This window comes from Lissotriton helveticus, chromosome 3_1 (assembly GCF_964261635.1).
Source record: "Lissotriton helveticus chromosome 3_1, aLisHel1.1, whole genome shotgun sequence".
Lineage (NCBI taxonomy): Eukaryota > Metazoa > Chordata > Amphibia > Caudata > Salamandridae > Lissotriton > Lissotriton helveticus.
In genome coordinates, this window is record NC_136061.1 from 952590057 (window position 1) to 952609183 (window position 19127).

Here is a 19127-nt window from a genome sequence, read left to right on the forward strand (position 1 = left end):
GTACACAAGGAGTTCTACCTGTCTAAATTATTCAGAAGTGAAATAAGCCCTAAATTATACAAGCAAACCTAGCTAATCCATTGCTGTATTTTGCAAAGCACTACACTGCTCCAATTCAGGAAGGACCTCAAGGCCTGGCTCTTCAGATGACCCCAACACACTATGGATCCAAATATCCCCCCACCCCCCCAGCGCCTTGAGACCCTTACGGGGGATGAGTAGCCGCGCTTTACAAGCCCCTGATTGAGTGATTCATGACAGATTTTCTTGAAAGCCACCATTCTCTGAGGTCTCAGAGTGAGCTGTGGAGGGTGAGACTCGAGGCATCTCTGGGAAGAGGTCGGTGAAGATACGACTCTCAGTCGTGCTACAGAGACTTAACCTGAGCTCACAAACCATGGCCTACTTTTCCCGCCTCAGCCATGTCTGCTTTCTGGTCACAGAAGGATGAAGCAGGAAGTGAGGCCTCCCTGGTGCCTAACGACGAGAGGCCAGTGATTGTAAGCTAAGCAAAATCTCTGGGATTTGTACCAGACTGCCAACTCATACCTCCAGGGTTGCTGACCTCAAAGGTAGCCCTGTGGCTCGACGAATGCCACAGTTGCGACCAAAGGCAATCTCACACAGAGTTTGGGGTCCTGACTGATGCAACCACTTGCTGTGCACTCAAAATGTTGCCATCCTTTATGGCCTCTTCGTGCCGCCAGGGGAAGCAGCAGCTTTGACTCTTTCCTGGGCTGGGGCTGCATGACTCCATTGTGCAGTCAGGGAGCTGCTTCCCCCAGTGACAGGCTAATCCTTATTCTCATTGGACTACTGGCCACTCTACGCCACTCTGCCTCTGGTCGAGTACATGCCCAACCTCATTGAGCCAGGGCCCGCTGCCTGCCTCCTTGCCTGCCTGCTAACTCCGAGGGGGGGCCTGGACGTGGCACCTGCAAGTCCAGAGAATCTCTGACAGGGCCCAGCGGTGTGACCCAGCAGACAACCAACTTTGACCCACTGCAACTTTGGGCCCTGACAGAACACCCGGCCACCAGAGAGGTGAGGACAGCTGCATGCCAATAACCGCCTCCCCGTTGCATTACCGAAGGGCGGCCAGGCTTCCCTCTAGGGGCCCCTTGCAACCCTGGTTGGCTCCTATACTGCAGCCCAACCACCATTCTTCTCCACACCCCGCCCCACTGAAGCTGAGGAACTCCTAATCCGAGGGCTTGCATGGGCTTAGATCCTCCTGCACTGCTTTGAAATCGTACTCCCCGAAGGCTCCGGGTTATTAGACCCAAATAAAGAAAATAAAAAAAGAGTGCTAGATTTAGGGAAATTTGAAACAGAAGATGGTAAACTTAATTTACTGAGCACAAATGCTATTTGCTCCTCCACATGTGCCTGACTTTAAAATGGTGGCACTCAATCTCAATACTAGAATTACAGCCTTTCCATCCTTCTCTCAGAAACAGAAAGAGGACTATGATCTTCCCAAAGTGGTAGTCATCTTTAATGGGGCAAAGTCATCCTCTACCAATGTCCATTTTATACCAGTAACTCCCCTCTTAAAATCACGGCAATGGAAAGAGGCCTTTAATTCTCCCCAAAATGGTGGCCATATTTAAATGGTTATGTTATTATCCTCTGGAGAATTCCAAATTGCAGGGGCCATTCTGATATTCCTGGCCCTTTGTGTCCAACCCATGGACTCAACAAACCACGCCCAACCAACTCTCGAAAACTGCCCTATCCCACCGGCTCATCATATCGATGACACTGGTATCCTAATCCCAGCCCCTTCTTTATCTCTAATAAATGAGGTCTCCTTCCACCCCAAAGAAGCCTGTGCACTTCGCAAGGCAGCAGATGACTATGCAACACCCATCTCTACCATAACACTGGTTGTCTAGGTCATACCTATAACTTCTCGACTGGTATCATCCTCCAATATGATGGCGACGCCTGTGGCCCCTAGCTACCCCCATTGTGACTTTCCTGATCGATCACCATACTTTCAAGATTGAATACCCAACAAATCTTTCCAAATAAACAATGAAAAACCTGAAACACACGACCTTGAGCGACTTCATAGAAACTCTATTTGCAGACCAATAGCATTGCCAACGCAAAGCAACTCTCAAAACCGGCCTCCTCGTTTTTACACCAATGAATCAGATCCTTACACAATTTTCTATCATCCTCATCTCTCTCTAACATCCCCTTTCGACGCAAACTCAGATGCTTTTCCTTCTTTGGCCTTTCGGGCAACCTTTCTATCTCCATCTACAAATACTGGAACATAATGTTTCCAGCCAATTACACAATCCTGGCCACAATCGACTTTATCTCACTCTCAAACTCTCCGACGATCCTTCACACGCCCCCTCTCAATTCATCTCTTACTCCCGCACCCATTCTCTGCCCCTTCTGATCCACCCAGACATCCTTTTCACCACGATCTCTCCTGCAATCTGATATCAAAACCCTTAGCTCACCACAAAAACAGACCTGAAACATCCCTCCAAAGGCCATCTCTGCACTGTTACTCTTCAAACGGCCACACGCCATTATGTCCCCCTCTGGTTGCCTCAGCACCCTTTTCTTCGCTCCACAGTCAGTCCATAAGCCTCACCCTCCCCCCACCTTCTTCGCCCCCTACCCTAGATCTCCCAACACCAGATACCAACAACCCATGCCCCCAAACCCGCACTGCAGCCCCTCAGAGTCTGTTCCTGACAGATCACCCCAACCCCCCAATAATTAATGAACATGACTGACCTCTGTGCAACAAGCTCTTTTCCTCATTCTTACACCTCTCAAAGAAAAATGGAAATCCTATTGGCTCTACTCAATCTAAGTGATTCTCTGTCCTCTTGTTGCAGCTCTCCGCGTCATCCTCCCTGAAGACACTCCCCCCAACCTTCCAGCATACCAAGAGCCAGCCATCTTCCCCGACCCAAATGGAAACAATCTCGACCATATGTAAGTACTCTCTCCACCAGGATATGAACTTCCTTCGTAATGTGACCCCACCATCTAAACTGATGCTTTAACTGTGAATGACCGTTGACCTACTGCTATGATTGTATAATGTGGTAGTTAATTAATGTACCTGGAATTTGCTGTTAACCCATGTAACCTCCATGTCCGCGATATATTAAACTGCAAAAATAAATAAATTAATTGCTTTGTGTCTTTCTTTGGTATGAGAATAGAATGATATCTTATTACATGGATTTTGAAACAGCCTGTCAAAGTCACACCACAAGTGAGTCAGGAATCTCCTAAAAATTTCACCAAGTTAATTATGTGCTTCAGAGGTCTTGATCCAACACTGTCAGACAGGAGCACCCACCCTATCTGTCTGGACACGAACATCCCTTCATTCTTTCAATCTGCACTTGTTTATTTCTTCTAACGCTCTCAAATCATACAAAGGTAATATGTATGGCTATATATATATATATATATATATATATATATATATATATATATATATATATATATATATATATATATATATATATATATATATATAAATAAACTGACTGGAGGTGGGGGGCAGAGGTCCAACAGCACGTAAAATTCAAAAGCGTGGCAATTACTAGAGCAATACACCAAGGGGGAAGAATAGGAGATGCTTCCGCGTTAAATAGGCGACAATTGTTTTCATGGCTTTGACCGAAATTAACAATTTAGAATCGTGTGGATGGAAAACTCTTGCGCATGCTTACGACTACAAGCCAAGCCACTCCCGTTCAAGCACTTCGACTGGAATTAGGGTTGAGAGTGCATACGCGAGAGCTATGGCAAACCTTGTCAGCTGGGCATATAACATACTACATGCACCTGACGGTACATTAAGAGAAATTTTACGTCACTAAACTTTTACGGCTGATGCAGGAGTATATACTTTTAAGCAAAATTGAGAGTTCTCTTTGGAACACTTTCAGTGCTCCGAGAACCTTTTACAAAGCTGGCCCCCAGAACTCTTGAAGTTCTTTTAAAAAAAATCAACCCAGAGACTGAGCTTCGAAATGGATAAACTTTATTGTCAACAACTCTCGCATTACAAGCTGGCGTTAGCTAGTGTGGAGTATAAAGAGATCCCAAAATATTTCAATTTTACATTGGACCACAAGGTTAGGCGTTGCATTCTGATGTCAAGGCTGAGGATACTCCTGCTAAAAGATGTAATAAAAAAATGGGGCGGTAACTTTAATAAAACAGGCCAGAGTGATAAGTGTAATGGTGGAATCCAAGACTTTGCACATGTCTTATCTTTCTGTCCAAAGAGCAGTTTGGTTGAGGCACTTTCACGATTTTTAAAAACTTATTTGTATAAAATATATTATTCTTAGAAATACGGATCTGATTGAGATCATAAAAACCCCTCCTGATGAATTTGTATGCTACAAAGTTTTTAACTTTTTTAAGTGTTACTCCCGCTATTTTAGAGATATATATGCTAAGGAGAATAATCAATGTTGCTTATAAAGAATTCTATGATATATTGTAATACAATGGGATTGAAAACTTGTATATATTATTTTACTATATTGTGGATCTCAGATGAGGTCTAAATCTATCAATACATTTCAATTTCAAAGTAAGTTTGTTCCTAGCACAGGAGTAGGAAGATAGAAAGATCCTCTGCCCCACCACCGGGAGCTGCAAGGCTGGGCCCAGGCGAGGCTCAAGCTGGTTAGGAATAGTACTACTTCCCGGGGTGGAATCTGTTTCGCTGGATCCCAGCCAGGGCCGGACTGGCTACCGGTTATTTTGGAATGGTGCCGAGCTGGGGGCTGATGTCACTGCGGTGGGGGCTAATTTCGTTGATGGAGACCTGCGTGTGCTTCGAAATAAAAAAAGCAAAACGAATTTCGTTCAGCACACGCAGGTCCCCATCAACGAAATCAGCCCCAGCTCAGCAGTATGCCAAAACGCAAGTGGGCCTCTTTTCTTCACCTCTGTGTACGAGTATGGGCTGGTCTTTAGAATGGGCAGCTGGGCTCTGGCCCAGGGCGCTGCCTGCAGAGGGGCGCCTGGAGCTGACTGCGGACAGGTCATCCTCGCCCAGACTCCCTCCACTTTTGTTCAGACTCTGCGTCTGCAGGCTGCCAGTGCCATGTTCATCACACAGCTGTGCACCGAAGGCTTAGAGGGTAAACAAGTTGCCTGACAGTCTCACCCTCAAAGCAAGCAAAGGCTGGGAGCAAAAGTATTCAATCGAAGGTGGGTGAAGGGGAGACGCCAAATTGCCGTTCGCCCGGTGCTCCGGCCGAGCAAAGGCCAGCTGTGGTCCAGGTGCTCTGAGCTAAATCCAGCTGCCACACGGCCACGCAACGTTGGCATCACTTTTCTCACCAATCTTTCCCCTTCTTTTAGAGACTGCGGTGGGATTTGATTTGGGATTTTTCTTTCCTTTCGGCGTGTTTTAATCTAGCCTGTAATGTGATGATGGTCACTTGCTGGACCACGGGTTAGCATTAGACTCATGGCTTGGATGATGCAAGCCTATTACCATTGCACCCCAGAAGAGATCTGATAACATGTCATCTGAATGTTTCACCAGGGGTGTGTGTATGTGTGTGGGTGTGTAAGGGTCATTCTCCACGACGTACACCACCTACAGCCCACAGGGAGGGGGGGGGGGCTCTGTGGCAGGAGTCCAGAACTTCCTCCGAACAGGTGTTGGGGAGGGTAGAGAAATCAGGTACTGATTAACCTCAAATGTAATGCCCTCCTTCTCAGGGGCAGGGGTCAAAACTGTGAAGACACTAAAAGACAGTGGTTTTGGTTCCCTCAAAGGAAAAGGATTATAGTGAGTGGGCTGTAAACAACGGTGATAACTATGAATGCAAAGAAATGTTTTAGATGTAGGTCAACTCATTTTATTGTCATACGATTTTTCAATGACGTGTTGTTACCGTTAAATAAAGTGTGCAGTAATAAAAATAAATCGATATGTCTTCTAAAAACGACTTGTCTTTGGTTGTTACCCTCACACTGGGGCCTCGCTGCTTACTACCTCCTGGATTCGGTGTAGTTATTGTTTATTAATGTAAAAAGTGTGAAAGTAATTTCTCCCAAACGTCTCTGGCAGTGTGCCCCAAACTTGGCCTCAAAGTGGCCCTTTTATCGTGCTTACAAAGGCACCTTTTCCTGTTACTTTTGCCACAGACACTGCTTTCTTCCGCTGCTGCCATGGTTTGCTCCCATCTCTAGCGAATTAGGGTAACACCCCTGACCAGGGCTTTAAGTAGGATGGGACACATGGGGGTGGTCAGGACTGGCCCTAAATCGGATTGACCGGGACTGTGCCCGAAACGGAAAGACAATGTGGTGTTTGTTGGGGAAGGGGGGCAAGAGGGGGTGTCGTTGCGCTATGAAGGCAGGAGGTGTGAGGAAGGTGAGAGTATGACAGGGGGTTGTTAGGGTGCTAACACTTACGCTGAGGTGCATTAAGGGCTGATAACAGTGTTTAACGAGCCTGATTGAGACCAAGTGGGATGGACGAGCTGCTGTCTGCATGACATAAGTCAGGCAGATCCCTGCTACGCCCCTTGGAATATTTGGTGCCATGGGCATAAGCCCAGCTCTTCCATGCCTAAGGCGGGGCATGGTCTAAGTAATTAAGGGTGTGACTTAAGCACATGAATTTAATTTCTGAGATTTACAATAATGTGACATCCAACCGGTAGTTTGGTGCCTCACTGAACTTTCTGTTATTTTATCCAGGTATGAAATACAATTTACATATATCTAAGACCAGCCAGGACTATTGGATTTGTCAAAGGTTGTTAGCTGGTTAAGATAAGTGAGTAACAACGATTTTTTTTCTAAATAATTCATATTAAAAATATTTTAATTTTGAACTTATTAGACTGAATTAAACATTACTGAGGCCTTTGGAAGGAATAGTGGTCTTCAGAGTGTCTCAGCCACTACCCTTATGTTCACTCTGTTAGACATGTACACCCTTTTTCTCTCCACATTACCACCATCTGCTTATCCTACACCTCATCTTTTCTCCATAGCACCCTTTTTCACTCTCTTCTCAATGCACTTCATCACATCTTCACTTCACTGGTCCTCAAACACACAACGCACCCACTAACACATAAGCACTGCATTTTCGTTTACTTTCATCTGGTCAACATTTTGATAACTGTGTACCTCCTTCACAAACATTTGCACAGAATTACAATTGGAATTGGAATACATAGCCGTTGCTCTGTGTGCTCTGAAGAGAGGCCAAGGATTGGATGGCCATGTATTCTGAACACCTTTTAGATCCACCAAAAGGCACTGTGAGAAACTCGAAATGCCTTCAGGCTCAACTCAAGAGCATTTAATTGTGGCCCTTTATGAACACCCGGAGGCGACACAGTTAGAAGTATGCACCATACAAGAGTAATACACTACAAAGAAAAAGATACAAAAACAAAACATCCTAGAAATCCCAAATACTCTTAGGGCATACAAGATTGAGAACAACATAAAATATGATCAGGAAGTAAATCGCTGACATGGATTACCTAAACGTGTTTTACATTCATTGTTCAGAAAGTCACCAGTGTTTATGCCATTAAAGCTAAGGACATAAATGTAGGGTCCGATATGGACCCGTTTCATTGCCCATTTTTAATTACTCCCGGGTCTGAAACCAGGAGGGACCTGGCCTACTTAAAGCCCTACACCTGACACGAGAGAGAGCGGAGCTGCGCAGGGAAAGCCTCCATCTAATCATAAAGTGAGAATAAAGGAGAATGGTGCCTCACTGCCATCTGTAGGGAACAGACTCGCTACCACCGCAAACCCATACCATCGCCCCACACTGAGCATCCTGGGACACTGAAGCAGCCTTTCACTCCCATCCCAGGGACCAGCCTTTCTCTCCGCTGCTATGGAATGGCCTTTTCTCTCACTCCTGCCCACTGGAATAGACTTTCCTTCGGTCTCTACAGAACATCATGTGCTCCCACTTGGAAACTAACAGCCTGATTCATGTACGGGCCGTTTTGCGTGTCCCTAATAGCGATTAATAGCGACTCGCTATTGAGGAAACGCAAAACGGCATTCATGTACTTTTCGGGGAAAAAATAGTGACTCGCACGCGGGCGCTAAAGCCGTTAGCGACCTACAAAAAAAGCAGAAAAATCGCTATTCCCGGCTACCTGCGATCGGGATTGCGACTCGCAATCCCGATCGCACGGGATTGCGACTCGCAATCCCGATCGCACGGGATTGCGACTCGCAATCCCGATCGCACGGGATTGCGACTCGCAATCCCGTGCGATCGGGAATGCGAGTCGCATTCTCGCGCGATCGGGAAAACGGGAAGACGCATTCCGAGCACCGTGATGACATCACAACCAGGAAGCAGCCAGTTCCCACCCCCAAACACCACAGTGACGCTATCCTTCGAGTGTGCACGTCGGAAAGCAGACGCTAAACCACCGTTAGCGACTCCAGAAACGGCAGAAATAGCGACCGCCATGTCCGAGGAACCTGTCCCTGGCCCCAGCAACAGCGCTGGACGAAAGCGCAAGCTCAAGTTCTCCGAGCAGGAGCTCGAGAACCTGATTGAAGGGGTGGTGGCCAACCACGACAGGCTGTTTGGCGCCAACTCCAGGAAGGTCCCAGAGCAGGACAAGCGGAGGATCTGGCTGGGGATAGCCTCCAGCGTAAACTCGGTGGGCGTGGCGGACAGGTCGTTGGAGGAGCTGAAGAAGCGCTGGTACGACCTCCGAGGTCGTGCCAAGGAGAGGGTGGCGGAGCGCCTTGGTGAGGCATCGGGCACTGGAGGTGGCGGACCGACTGTCCCACCCAACACACCCCTGGAGGACCAGGTTGAGAACACCTTGGAGAGGGAGGCGTGTGTTGGCGTGACCCCTCTGGACTCCTCCCGCCCCACCCAAGACACCCAAGGTAAGTGGCATGCGACTGCGACCCTGTCCCCTATGACCGTCCCTGACCAAATAGGCTCACTCATTGGCCCTTAGTCATGCCTATGTTGTGCATCAGGAAATGCCCTGAAGCATTGTGGGAGATGTAGTATGTCCACAATGTAGTAGTACCACAATGCGGCCAGAAAGGTTCCAAAGTGCGCAAATCCACAGCCATCCAGGGAATGACACCCAGCATGCATGTAACATCTGCACGTCTGACAGTCACATGCACCTAATGAGTATCCACTTACCCTCACAGGTGGCGATGATAGCAGTGACAGCGAGAGGCTGCAGATTGATGAGGAGGCCCAGGAGGAGGAATCACTACCCGAAACCCAGCCACCAGCCCCTGCCGCTGCACCAACACCAGCAGCCAGGCCCCCCACCGTACCTGCTCCTGCATCTGCCGCTGCACCAACACCAGCAGCCAGGCCCCCCACCGTACCTGCTCCTACATCTTCCGGCCAACCGGCTGCCAAGGCCAGGCCCCCCACCGTACGTGCTCCTACATCTGCCGGCCAACCGGCTGCCAGAGCCAGGCACCCCACCAATGTGCCTCCAGTTCCTGCCGCACCAGCAACACCAGCTGCTACACCACCTGCAGCTCGTGCAACCAGATCTGGGCCAGCCACAGCCGCAACACAGCGGCCGAACAGCAGGAGGGGCAATGGGCATCTCCATGCCTGCATGAGCGTCGAGCGGCGCATGCTCCGAATCCACCAGCGCCAGTCGCAGCAGCAAGGAGCCATCCAGCTCCAGCTGCATAAAATTGGCCGCAATGTGGCGGGAGTCGGAGAGCGGATGGACCGCATGACGGCGGCCATGGACCGCATGACGGCGGCAATGGAGGACAATACTGCTGCGCTCGTCAAGCACCGCAGTGTTGCAAGCAGGCGCCACCACCAGCTGATGAGCCGGCTGTCGGCCTATAGTAGGTCAAATTATGTGGCAGCAAATGCCACCACCCAGCTGTCGCGGCGCTCTCTGACCCAGCAGCACCAACTGGTCCAGTGCTGCGAGGACATAACCAGGGTGCTGGAGCACCTGACCACCGCCGTGACGGCACTGCATACACCTGTGCTACCGGCCATTGTAGGGGGAGACGATGCCAGTGAGGGTGCCTCCAGCGTGAGCAGCCACTCTGCCACGCAGGTCCCGCCACCTAGGCGCAGCACCAGGGCAACGCCTGGTACAGCTGCCCAGGATGAGGAAGAGCCTCACAGGCGCCTGGGCATTACGCGCCGGAGGCGCCAATGACATTGTCTGAGGGACACTGCCACAGGCTGACGCTAAGCCTGCCAAGAACCTACTTCACACTGCAGTATGCAGGAATACTGTAATTTGTAAATAGTTGAAACCATAACCTTTTTCTTGTGAATGGAACAAATACATTTATTTTGCTGCACACATTAGCCTTGTGTAATCATTAAATTTTGCATGCAATTGTGATATGTGGGTTGGGGGAAGAGGGTGGGCTAGAAATTGTTCGCTGTGATGTGGTTGCGACGTCTGTGGCCTTCAGCTGGGTTCTCCCCGCGTGCATGGTGCGCATGTGCTGGTGGCCGGTCGTCCCCCTCAGATTCACTGCCTGAGATGTCAACAGGTATCCGGCGCTTGGTTGCAATGTTATGAAGCATTGCACAGACAGCCACAATGCGGCAGCACGCTGCAGGACTGTAATACATCGCCCCACCTGTCTTGTGCAGAATACGGAACCTGCTCTTGAGCAGGCCGAATGTCCTTTCTATACAGTTCCTTGTCCGGATGTGCGCAACATTGTAGCGCCGTTGCTGAGGTGTGGCAGGGTTGAGGTAAGGGGTCAGGAGGTATTCCCGTAGGGCGTAGCCACTGTCACCTGAATGAGAGGAGCAGATGTTGATTGCCTGTGCAGCGCAGTTACTTCATAGCAATGTGACATGGTCGACAAAGTGTACTTACCAAGTAGGTGTCCTTCCCCAAACTCTCCCCTGAGCAGTCGTGTGTGGAGTCCGCTGTGCCTGAAGATAAAGGAGTCATGGGTACTCCCTGGGTACTGGGCCACAATGTCAGTGATGATGGTCTTGGCATTGCAGACCATCTGTATGTTGAGGGAGTGGTAGGACTTCCTGTTGCGGTACATATACTCCGTGGCAGCTGGTGGGCAGATGGCGACGTGGGTACAGTCTATGCAGCCGAGGACATGGGGAAAATGGGCGACATTGTAAAATTGTAGTTTTGTCAGGTCCAATTCCTGTTGGCTCGTGGGAAATGTGATGTGGCGGTGGAGCTGGCTGAGCATGGCGTCAACAAAAGTGTGGAGGCAGCGTGACATGGTGGGCTGGGATATCCCCCCAGCAGCGGCTACTATGCCCTGGAAACTGCCGGAGGCCAGGAGGTGCAGGCTGCACAATACCTGCACATGTGTGGGCACAGAATTGTTTCACCTTGTTGGGTGCTGCATGATGGGGTCGAGTTCTTGTATCAGCCAGGTGATCATTTCCCCATTCAGCCTGTATTTAGCATAAATCTGTTCTCTGGTTTGGCCCAGCAAGGTGACCCGCTGCCGGTAAATCCTTTGCTGCCTCATGCGTCTCCTCCGTGCTGCTCGCTGTAGCCTTCGCCGCCTCACCACCATGTACATCCCAGGCATTGTGGAACGCCTAATGCTGCTGCTGAATGTCCTTATGTGTGATTGGTCAGGCCTGGACCTGTTGGTGATTGGCCAACAGTTTTTCAAATTTTACTTAATCATGGCTTTTATGGTTACCACCTGCTTTGAGTTGTCCTTAAATTGCGCCGCGCAAACGTGCGAATGAGCGCTTTTTCGCTATTGTATTTATTTCATGAATGCCGATTGAGACAATATTGCGTTTCGCTATTCATTTCGCAGATTCCGTGGTTGGTCGCTATTTCCGTATCGCTAATGCTCGACTACCCGGAGTCTGCGACTATTATAGCGTAATCGCTATTTAAATTGCTATTCTTTTTTTGCAAATTCGCTATTTCGTACTTGAATGCCGATTCCGTGTTTTGCACCCGCAATTGCATTTTCGCAGCCATTGCGGGCGCTATTTCGCTTCATGAATCAGGCTGTAAGAGCCTTCTGTGGTCAGTGACCTCATTCAGCAGCTTTTCACCTGTGGTCGATGTTCAATAAGAAAAAGTGTGGGAACTGTGATCCTGGGTGCAATGGGGGCGTGTCACTGAGGGGGCGGGGTCAAAGGTGTGGCTAAAAAGAACAGAATATTTGGTGATTATTTTGTTGGTCTTTTACCTTCAGATAACGGCATATAAAATGATTCACACTTTACATTAAAAAGTAAAAGCAAGTTAAACGAACCAGTGGGAAATCCACTATTTTACGGTTTGAAACCTCTGTTGATTGATGTGTCACTGTAATATCTGTGTGTGTTTAACCAGAAGGCCACAGAATCCTTGTTGTTTCTAGTGGGGATTGATGACATGTATATTTTTAAGGCTTTGAGGTCCCAGCATGTGACAGAAAGCATTGTAAATATGTAAGATGTTATTTTTAACTGGCAGTACACACAGCATAAGATAGGCTGACACAAAATGCACAAAAACATTTGGGTTTAAGATAAAAAGTGCTTCCGAAACAGATTATACAAACTATTCCTAGTGCAAACATTTGTATGTGTTCGTTAAAAGCATGCACTCTACAGTTCAGCTGTAAACACCCTTACAATACCTCTCAAAAAAGAAGACATATTTATCATCACAAAGCTTCAAATGAACTCCATCACTTAAAGCCAACATAGCTTCCAAGCAGCCTTTACTTTTACAGATTAACCCATTGCACACATTTACATTTCTCTGAGGCAGCAGGCACCCTGGCAAGGGCAGCGTCTAAGTAGATAGCGCAAAGTCATTCCGGCGATCACAACGCCAACGACGAACGCGGGGTCGACCGATGCCACCTACTGACGCACAGGGGTACTGCTGAAGAAAAAATTCTCCGGATCCAGTCGGACGCCTGGGAGTAATTCTAAGGTAAGGAGTTCATAACTTATATACGTCTCTTATAGATATATTGTTACCGAAGGTAAGTAACTTGTTCTTCAGTGCACATTTAAGGGTAATTTCAAATTAAAATGTCTTCTCTGTAATGGCAGTGCGCTACCACACAATACACACTCAACACTACCCCACTGCACGCCTTTCTACTCTATGCCACGCCATTCCATTCTATGACACTCCACTCTGCGTCCCTCCACTCTAAGACACTCTACAACACACAACTCCAATCTACTCCAACGGCATCAATCCCACTCTACCCCACGCCACTCCAATCTACCCCACTCAAACCCAGTCTATTCCAACTTCATTCCAATCTGCCATACTACAATCCACTGCACTTCAATATACCCCGCTCCACTCCAATCTACCCCACTCTTGTCCAATATACCCAAATCTATCCTACTCTAATCTACTGCACCCCAATCTACCCCACTCTACCTTCACCCTACCCCATTCCACTCTAACCCACCCCCTGTCCCTATTTCTAGCCATGCTGAACAGCAACCACACTGGTGTTCATAATGGCTAAAACACATTGCCAACGCCAATAGCTCTCGCATAGGCGAGACCTATTGGCTTTGCCAATGCTCGTTTCTCATCGTTCTCATTTCACTAAGAGGTTTTATCATATTCACTTTTTGGACCAAGAACTTGAATATATACAGTAACCAGTTTTCCCAAAAAAAGTAGTAAATCTGCCATCCCAGAAGTACTTCTCGAATGGGTGTAAATGTACTACATTTCTGAATTCTTAAAAATAGGCAGAAGTAGGGTCAGAAATGTGCCAGTCTCACCTTTCCAGGCATGCTACTGTCAAACACCCAAAAGGTGATGGGCCGAAGGCTTGCAAATATTCTAACCAGTGCAATCGCTCGGGGTAGGTAGCATTCCAACCCATCATTCTTCACCCACTGTGCCACTCTAGACAGAGGCCTGCCTAATGCAATTCAATACTCACTCCCTCTGTTCCCCGAGTGACAGATAATCCCAAATACTGGACCTGTCTCCTTTCCACCCTGCAGCCCTTGAAGCTTTTAGTGAGACATTTGAGACCCACCAACCAGGAATCTAAGCTATGCCCCTGGTTTTCCTTCTCACTCTCATGCCACTCAGCAGCCGAGCCTCTTACTCACACACCATGCAGCCTCTTATGCCGGCACTACGGGGCAGCCCTTCACTCTCTCCCCCTCCCATGGAACAGACTTTAAATCTATAGCCCCTCTCATGGGACAGCTTTTCACCCTCTTCTCTACTCCTTATAACAGCCTTTCACTCTCCCCTCCTCTCCATGGGACAGCCTTTTACGCTCACTCGATTAAATGGAGCAGCATTGAGCTCACCACATGGAATAGTCTCTCACTGTCTCTCAAACTCTATGTAACTGCCTTTCACTTTCTCTCTCACACCTCACGAGCCAGCCTTTCACTCTCACTCCGATGCCATAAAGCAGCCTTGTACTCTCACTCGCACCCCGTGAAACAGCCTTTCACTCTTCCTCATCCCATGGAACAGTCTCTCATACACTCTCCCACGCCACAGGACAGCCTTTCACTCTCACGCCGATGCTAAAGCTCAGCCTCTACTCGCACCCCGTGGAACAGCCTTTCACTCTGGCACTATGGGTCAGCCTTTCACTCTTCCTCATCCCATGGAACAGTCTCCCACACACTCTCCCACGCCACAGGACAGCCTTTCACTCTCACGCCGATGCTAAAGCTCAGCCTCTACTCGCACCCCGTGGAACAGCCTTTCACTCTGGCACTATGGGTCAGCATTTTACTCTTCCTCACCCCATGGAACAGTCTCTCATACACTCTCCCACACCACAGGACAGCCTTTCACTCTCACTTCGATGCTACGGCGCAGCCTGTACTGCACTCCGTGGAACAGCCTTTCACTCTGGGACTATGTGAAACACCTCTCACCGATATGCTGTGGAGCAACCTTGCATTTTCACTCGTAATCCGTTAAAACAGCTTTTCATTCCGGTACTATGGGGAAGCCTTTCATTCTCTCTCCTCCGCCCATGGAACATCCTTTCACACTGTCCCCCTTTCACGCTCGTTCAGCCGCTGAGGCACAGCACTGGGCTCCGCGGGAGAGCCGTTCACGGTCCCTCCCACTCCATGGGTCAGGCTCTCTCGCTCCGGTGCTGTGGAGCAGCCTTGCACTTTCACTCGCAACCCGTCAAAAAATATTTTCCTTCCGGCACTATGGGGAAGCCTTTCACTCTCTCACTCCGATGCTGCGGAGTACCGTGCACTCTCACTGCCTCCGTGGAACAGCCTTTCACTCCGGCTCTATGGGGCAGTCTCACACTCGCCTACACCCCGTAGATGAGTCTTTCACTCTCTCCCTTCGACCTCATGAGACAGCCTATCACTCTCACTCGGTGCCACTGAGCTGCCGTGTACTTTCCCTCGCGTCTCATGGAAAACCCTTTCACTCGTTCCCTACTCAATGAAACGGGCTTTTTCCCCCACGCCAACGCTATAAAACACCTTTTTACTCTGAGTGAACATAAAACTGACAGTTCACTCCACAGGCAAGTTTTTAATGTTTACGCATTGACTGTAATACTTTGAAAAAGCCTCTTTCACTCTTACCCCAACACGGTTTTAAAAAAAACAAAAAAACGAATACTAATCTCTATTAATGTTGCATGTGCAACGATAACTCGCCCATGTATTACTATGGTACACTTCAGCAATGCCTTTCACAATCTCCAGATACAAGACACAATGTGCCTCTCACTTGGACACCGAGGTACAGACATTCTCTCTCATTTCTCCATTAACGTGATTCCTTTACGTCCCGCTTCAACACTACGGAACAGCCGTAACCCTCTCTGTAACGTCATGCAATTGGTTTTCAAGTTTACTTCCAGAATATGGTACACCCATTTCACTCTCGCTCCGAAAGTATGGCTCAGCCTTTCAACCTAAGCCATTGTGGTGCAAACAGTTCGAAGTAAGAGTGCTTCAAATTCACACTTCTCGTGTCATTCTATAATTCCTTCTTGTAGAGCGCTTAGACGATCGCACGCTTGATGTCCACAGTATATAAAGTATACATTGTACCCTTGCCCTGAGCAGTACAGTCACACTTTCTAGACTTGTCTGCTGATTCGTAGAGTGTTCAGAAACATTGCAACGCTGTCGGTCCGGCTCATACATCAGTATAAAGAAAACAGAAGGGTCACTTGTGCCTGGTGCACGAGGCAGGGCTCACTAAACGCAGCGCTTCTCTTAGAGTGGCATGGGAAGCTGGCACCTGTAGGTAGGATGCCCAAGGAAACACACTTGCAGGGTGAAGCTGCGGGGGGTGTCAATCACAGGGTCTCCCGGGCCCCCCTCTGCTCCTGCTTGGTCCTTCCCCTCGCAGACGTGCTCTCCCGAGTAACAGCGGCTCCGGGGGCCGCCACTAGCAGACATCTATGAACCGCCACTCTGAGCAGCGCCCTGAGGCGGTCAACATCCTTCCGCGAGTTGGTCGCTAATTTCCATAGCGCGCACAGCCGCTTCTAAGCGCCTTCCCGTGACAGACATTATACTGACATTGGTTTCTCACGTACCTATGAGGAAGCAGAGCAGGTGCCCGGGGATGCCGGCCAGCTCCAGAGCCATGGTCCGGGGAGGGACAGTCGCGCCGGGAGCGGGTGCAGGAGCTGCTAGTCCAGGCAGGGGGTGCAAGAGAGCCCCATCAGGAGGAGCCGGAGCCGCAGCAGCCTCAGACCTGGGGCTCAGCAGATCAACAGGAAACTCCGGCGACGCGAGGAGTCCGGGGGTGGAGGCGGCAGGTGCAGCACGGCCGTGCCAGCCAATCCGGGGTGTCGGCAGTGCAGGGGTGCTGTCCTTTATTAGGGGTCTCCTTCGTGCACACGAGGGTTCAGTTCTGCACAGGGGTCCGAGAGCTGCACTGGGGTATCAGCTCTGCACAGGGGTCTCAGAGCTGCACAGTAGTCCGGGCGCTGCACAGGGGTCTCAGCTCTGCATAGAGGTCTCAGAGCTGCATAGGGGTCTCAGAGCTGCACAGTAGACCTGGCGCTGCACAGGGGACTCAGAGCTGCACAGTAGACCTGGTGCCGCACAGGGGTTTCAGCTCTGCATAGGGGTCTCAGAGCTGCACAGTAGACCTGGCGCTGCACAGGGGTCTCAGAGCTGCACAGTGGTCCGGGCGCTGCACAGGGGTCTCAGAGCTGCACAGTAGACCTGGCGCTGCACAGGGGTTTCAGCTCTGCACATCGGTCTCAGAGCTGCACAGTAGTCCTAGAGCTGCACAGTAGTTCTAGCGCTGCACAGGGGTCTCAGAGCTGCATAGAAGCGTCCGCTCTGCACAGGGGTTTCAGCTCTGCACAGGGGTCTCAGTGTTGCACAGTAGTCCTAGCGCTGCACAGGGGTCTCAGCTCTGCATAGAGGACTCAGAGCTGCATAGAAGCCTCCGCTCTGCACAGGGGTCTCAGAGCTGCACTGTGGCCCCAGCCCTGAAAGTTGTGTCAGCCAGGGCAGCACAGAGGTCTCTGGTCTCCACGGGGGGTTTCTGCCCAGAAATGGCTCTCGGCTCTGCACAAGGGTCGCCCTTTCTGCACAGTGGTCTCAAATCGGCCAGGGGGGGGGGTGAGGGGGGTTCCCTACACGTGTCTTCCGGTTCTTCCAATGGAGGGGGAAGTAGCTCCGACCTGTGCCTCCTGCTGCCCCAGAAGAGCCGGGTCCGGCCGCTCTAGCTCTGCACGGGAGAGAGGGACAGTGCCAGGGACCGAGGGGAGGGGAGGATATAGGTAGGACGAACCGTAGGGGGTGGGGGGTCGGGGCACGATCACAGCGCGCGCCCGGACTTCTCTCAGCCCCCACCCCTTCCAGGAGGGCACAGCTAAAATTAGAAAACCCGAGGCTGTTAAAATAGGCGCCGTCAGCTGTGCGAGCTAAAAGTGTGAGGGGGAAAGGAAGCCGTGGGGAGGGGGGCGAGGGACGTGTGCGGGGCGGGGTGTGGAAGAGGACAAGGGCTATCTCAGGGGAGAGGCCACCAAGAGGCTATTTGGGGGGAGGGGTATCAAAGCGCTATCTCGCAAAGACGAGTTAGTGCCGAGGGGGTTGTAGATGTGAGGGTCGCGGAACAGCTATTTCTGGAGAAGTGTTTGTGCCCCCCCTGAGCTTCTTGCACTTTTGCATTGCATTGTAATCGACCCTCAGGCTCCAGCGGCTCACGTGGGTGCCGGAGCACACGAGCCGACAGAGGGCACGCCTGGATTGTTTGACTCCCGATGCAGGTGCGCTGTCACTGCGGCCACGCCCACCCTATGCTCCCGGGACTGGGCCAGAGAGTGCGCCGTAGACACTGTGCGCCGGGAACCTGTGTACTTTTTATTTTTATTTATTTCATGCATTTTTATATTAAACGTACTTTACCCAAAGGTGTCAGAGAACCTCACAATAGAATCAAGTAGGTTACGTGAGGAGGATTTTACATATTTACACGTTACAGATGCCTCCATGACTTTGTGCACATGAAGGTTGAAGCGTGCCTGTTGCGGCGCCTGCTCTCCATGCATGTGGCTGGCGCTGCACCTGCCCTGTTCCGTTCTGCGGCGGTGCCACTGCACGTGCTCTCCTTAACTCTGCGCGCCTGGCACCCCCGCTCTGCCCGTCACTTTCAGGCGTCCCCGAGGAGCTGCACCCGCCCTCCTTCTCAATAACCCCTTTTATTGCAACTGCCCTTCTTCATTCTGTGCCCTGGCACTCCGGTGTCCCTCGCTCCCAGCCGTCCCTCTGAACTGCACATGTCCTCCTTCTAAATACCCCTCCCACCGCGCCTGCACTATCACACCCTGTGCCCCTGGCACTCCCTTTGTGCCACTCGCTTCCAGCCGTCCCTCTGCCATCCTTCCCCCACTCGAGCCCGCCTTCCGTCCACGTCAGATTCTGCACTTGCCCTCTTTGAATGCCTCCACGCCCCCATTACTGCCCCTGTCAGTGCTCCCAGACGCCTCTCTGGCGCTGCATTATTCAAACTTTCATGACCATGTGGCACTCAAAGCCACCGCACTTACCATGCCTTTCAATGCTTCCCAGCACTGCCTCTTGCCTTCCTTCCTGGTGTTCCTCTGGCACTGCGCCTGCCCTTCCTTCCGGATGTTTTCTTGGTACTGCACCTGTCAATTTGACGGGATAC

General features: G+C 50.3%; 1 protein-coding gene across 1 annotated transcript in view; it reads right to left on the reverse strand.

The window, feature by feature from the left end:
* RAMP1 (receptor activity modifying protein 1) overlaps positions 1–16910 on the reverse strand; it is a 573742-nt gene extending 556832 nt beyond the window's left edge. Inside the window, exon 1 of the mRNA XM_078681322.1 lies at positions 16534–16910. Coding sequence (XP_078537448.1) covers positions 16534–16585 — 52 coding nt within the window. The 5' untranslated portion in view covers positions 16586–16910. The remainder of the gene's footprint in view (positions 1–16533) is intronic.
* Positions 16911–19127: the final 2217 nt, after the last annotated feature.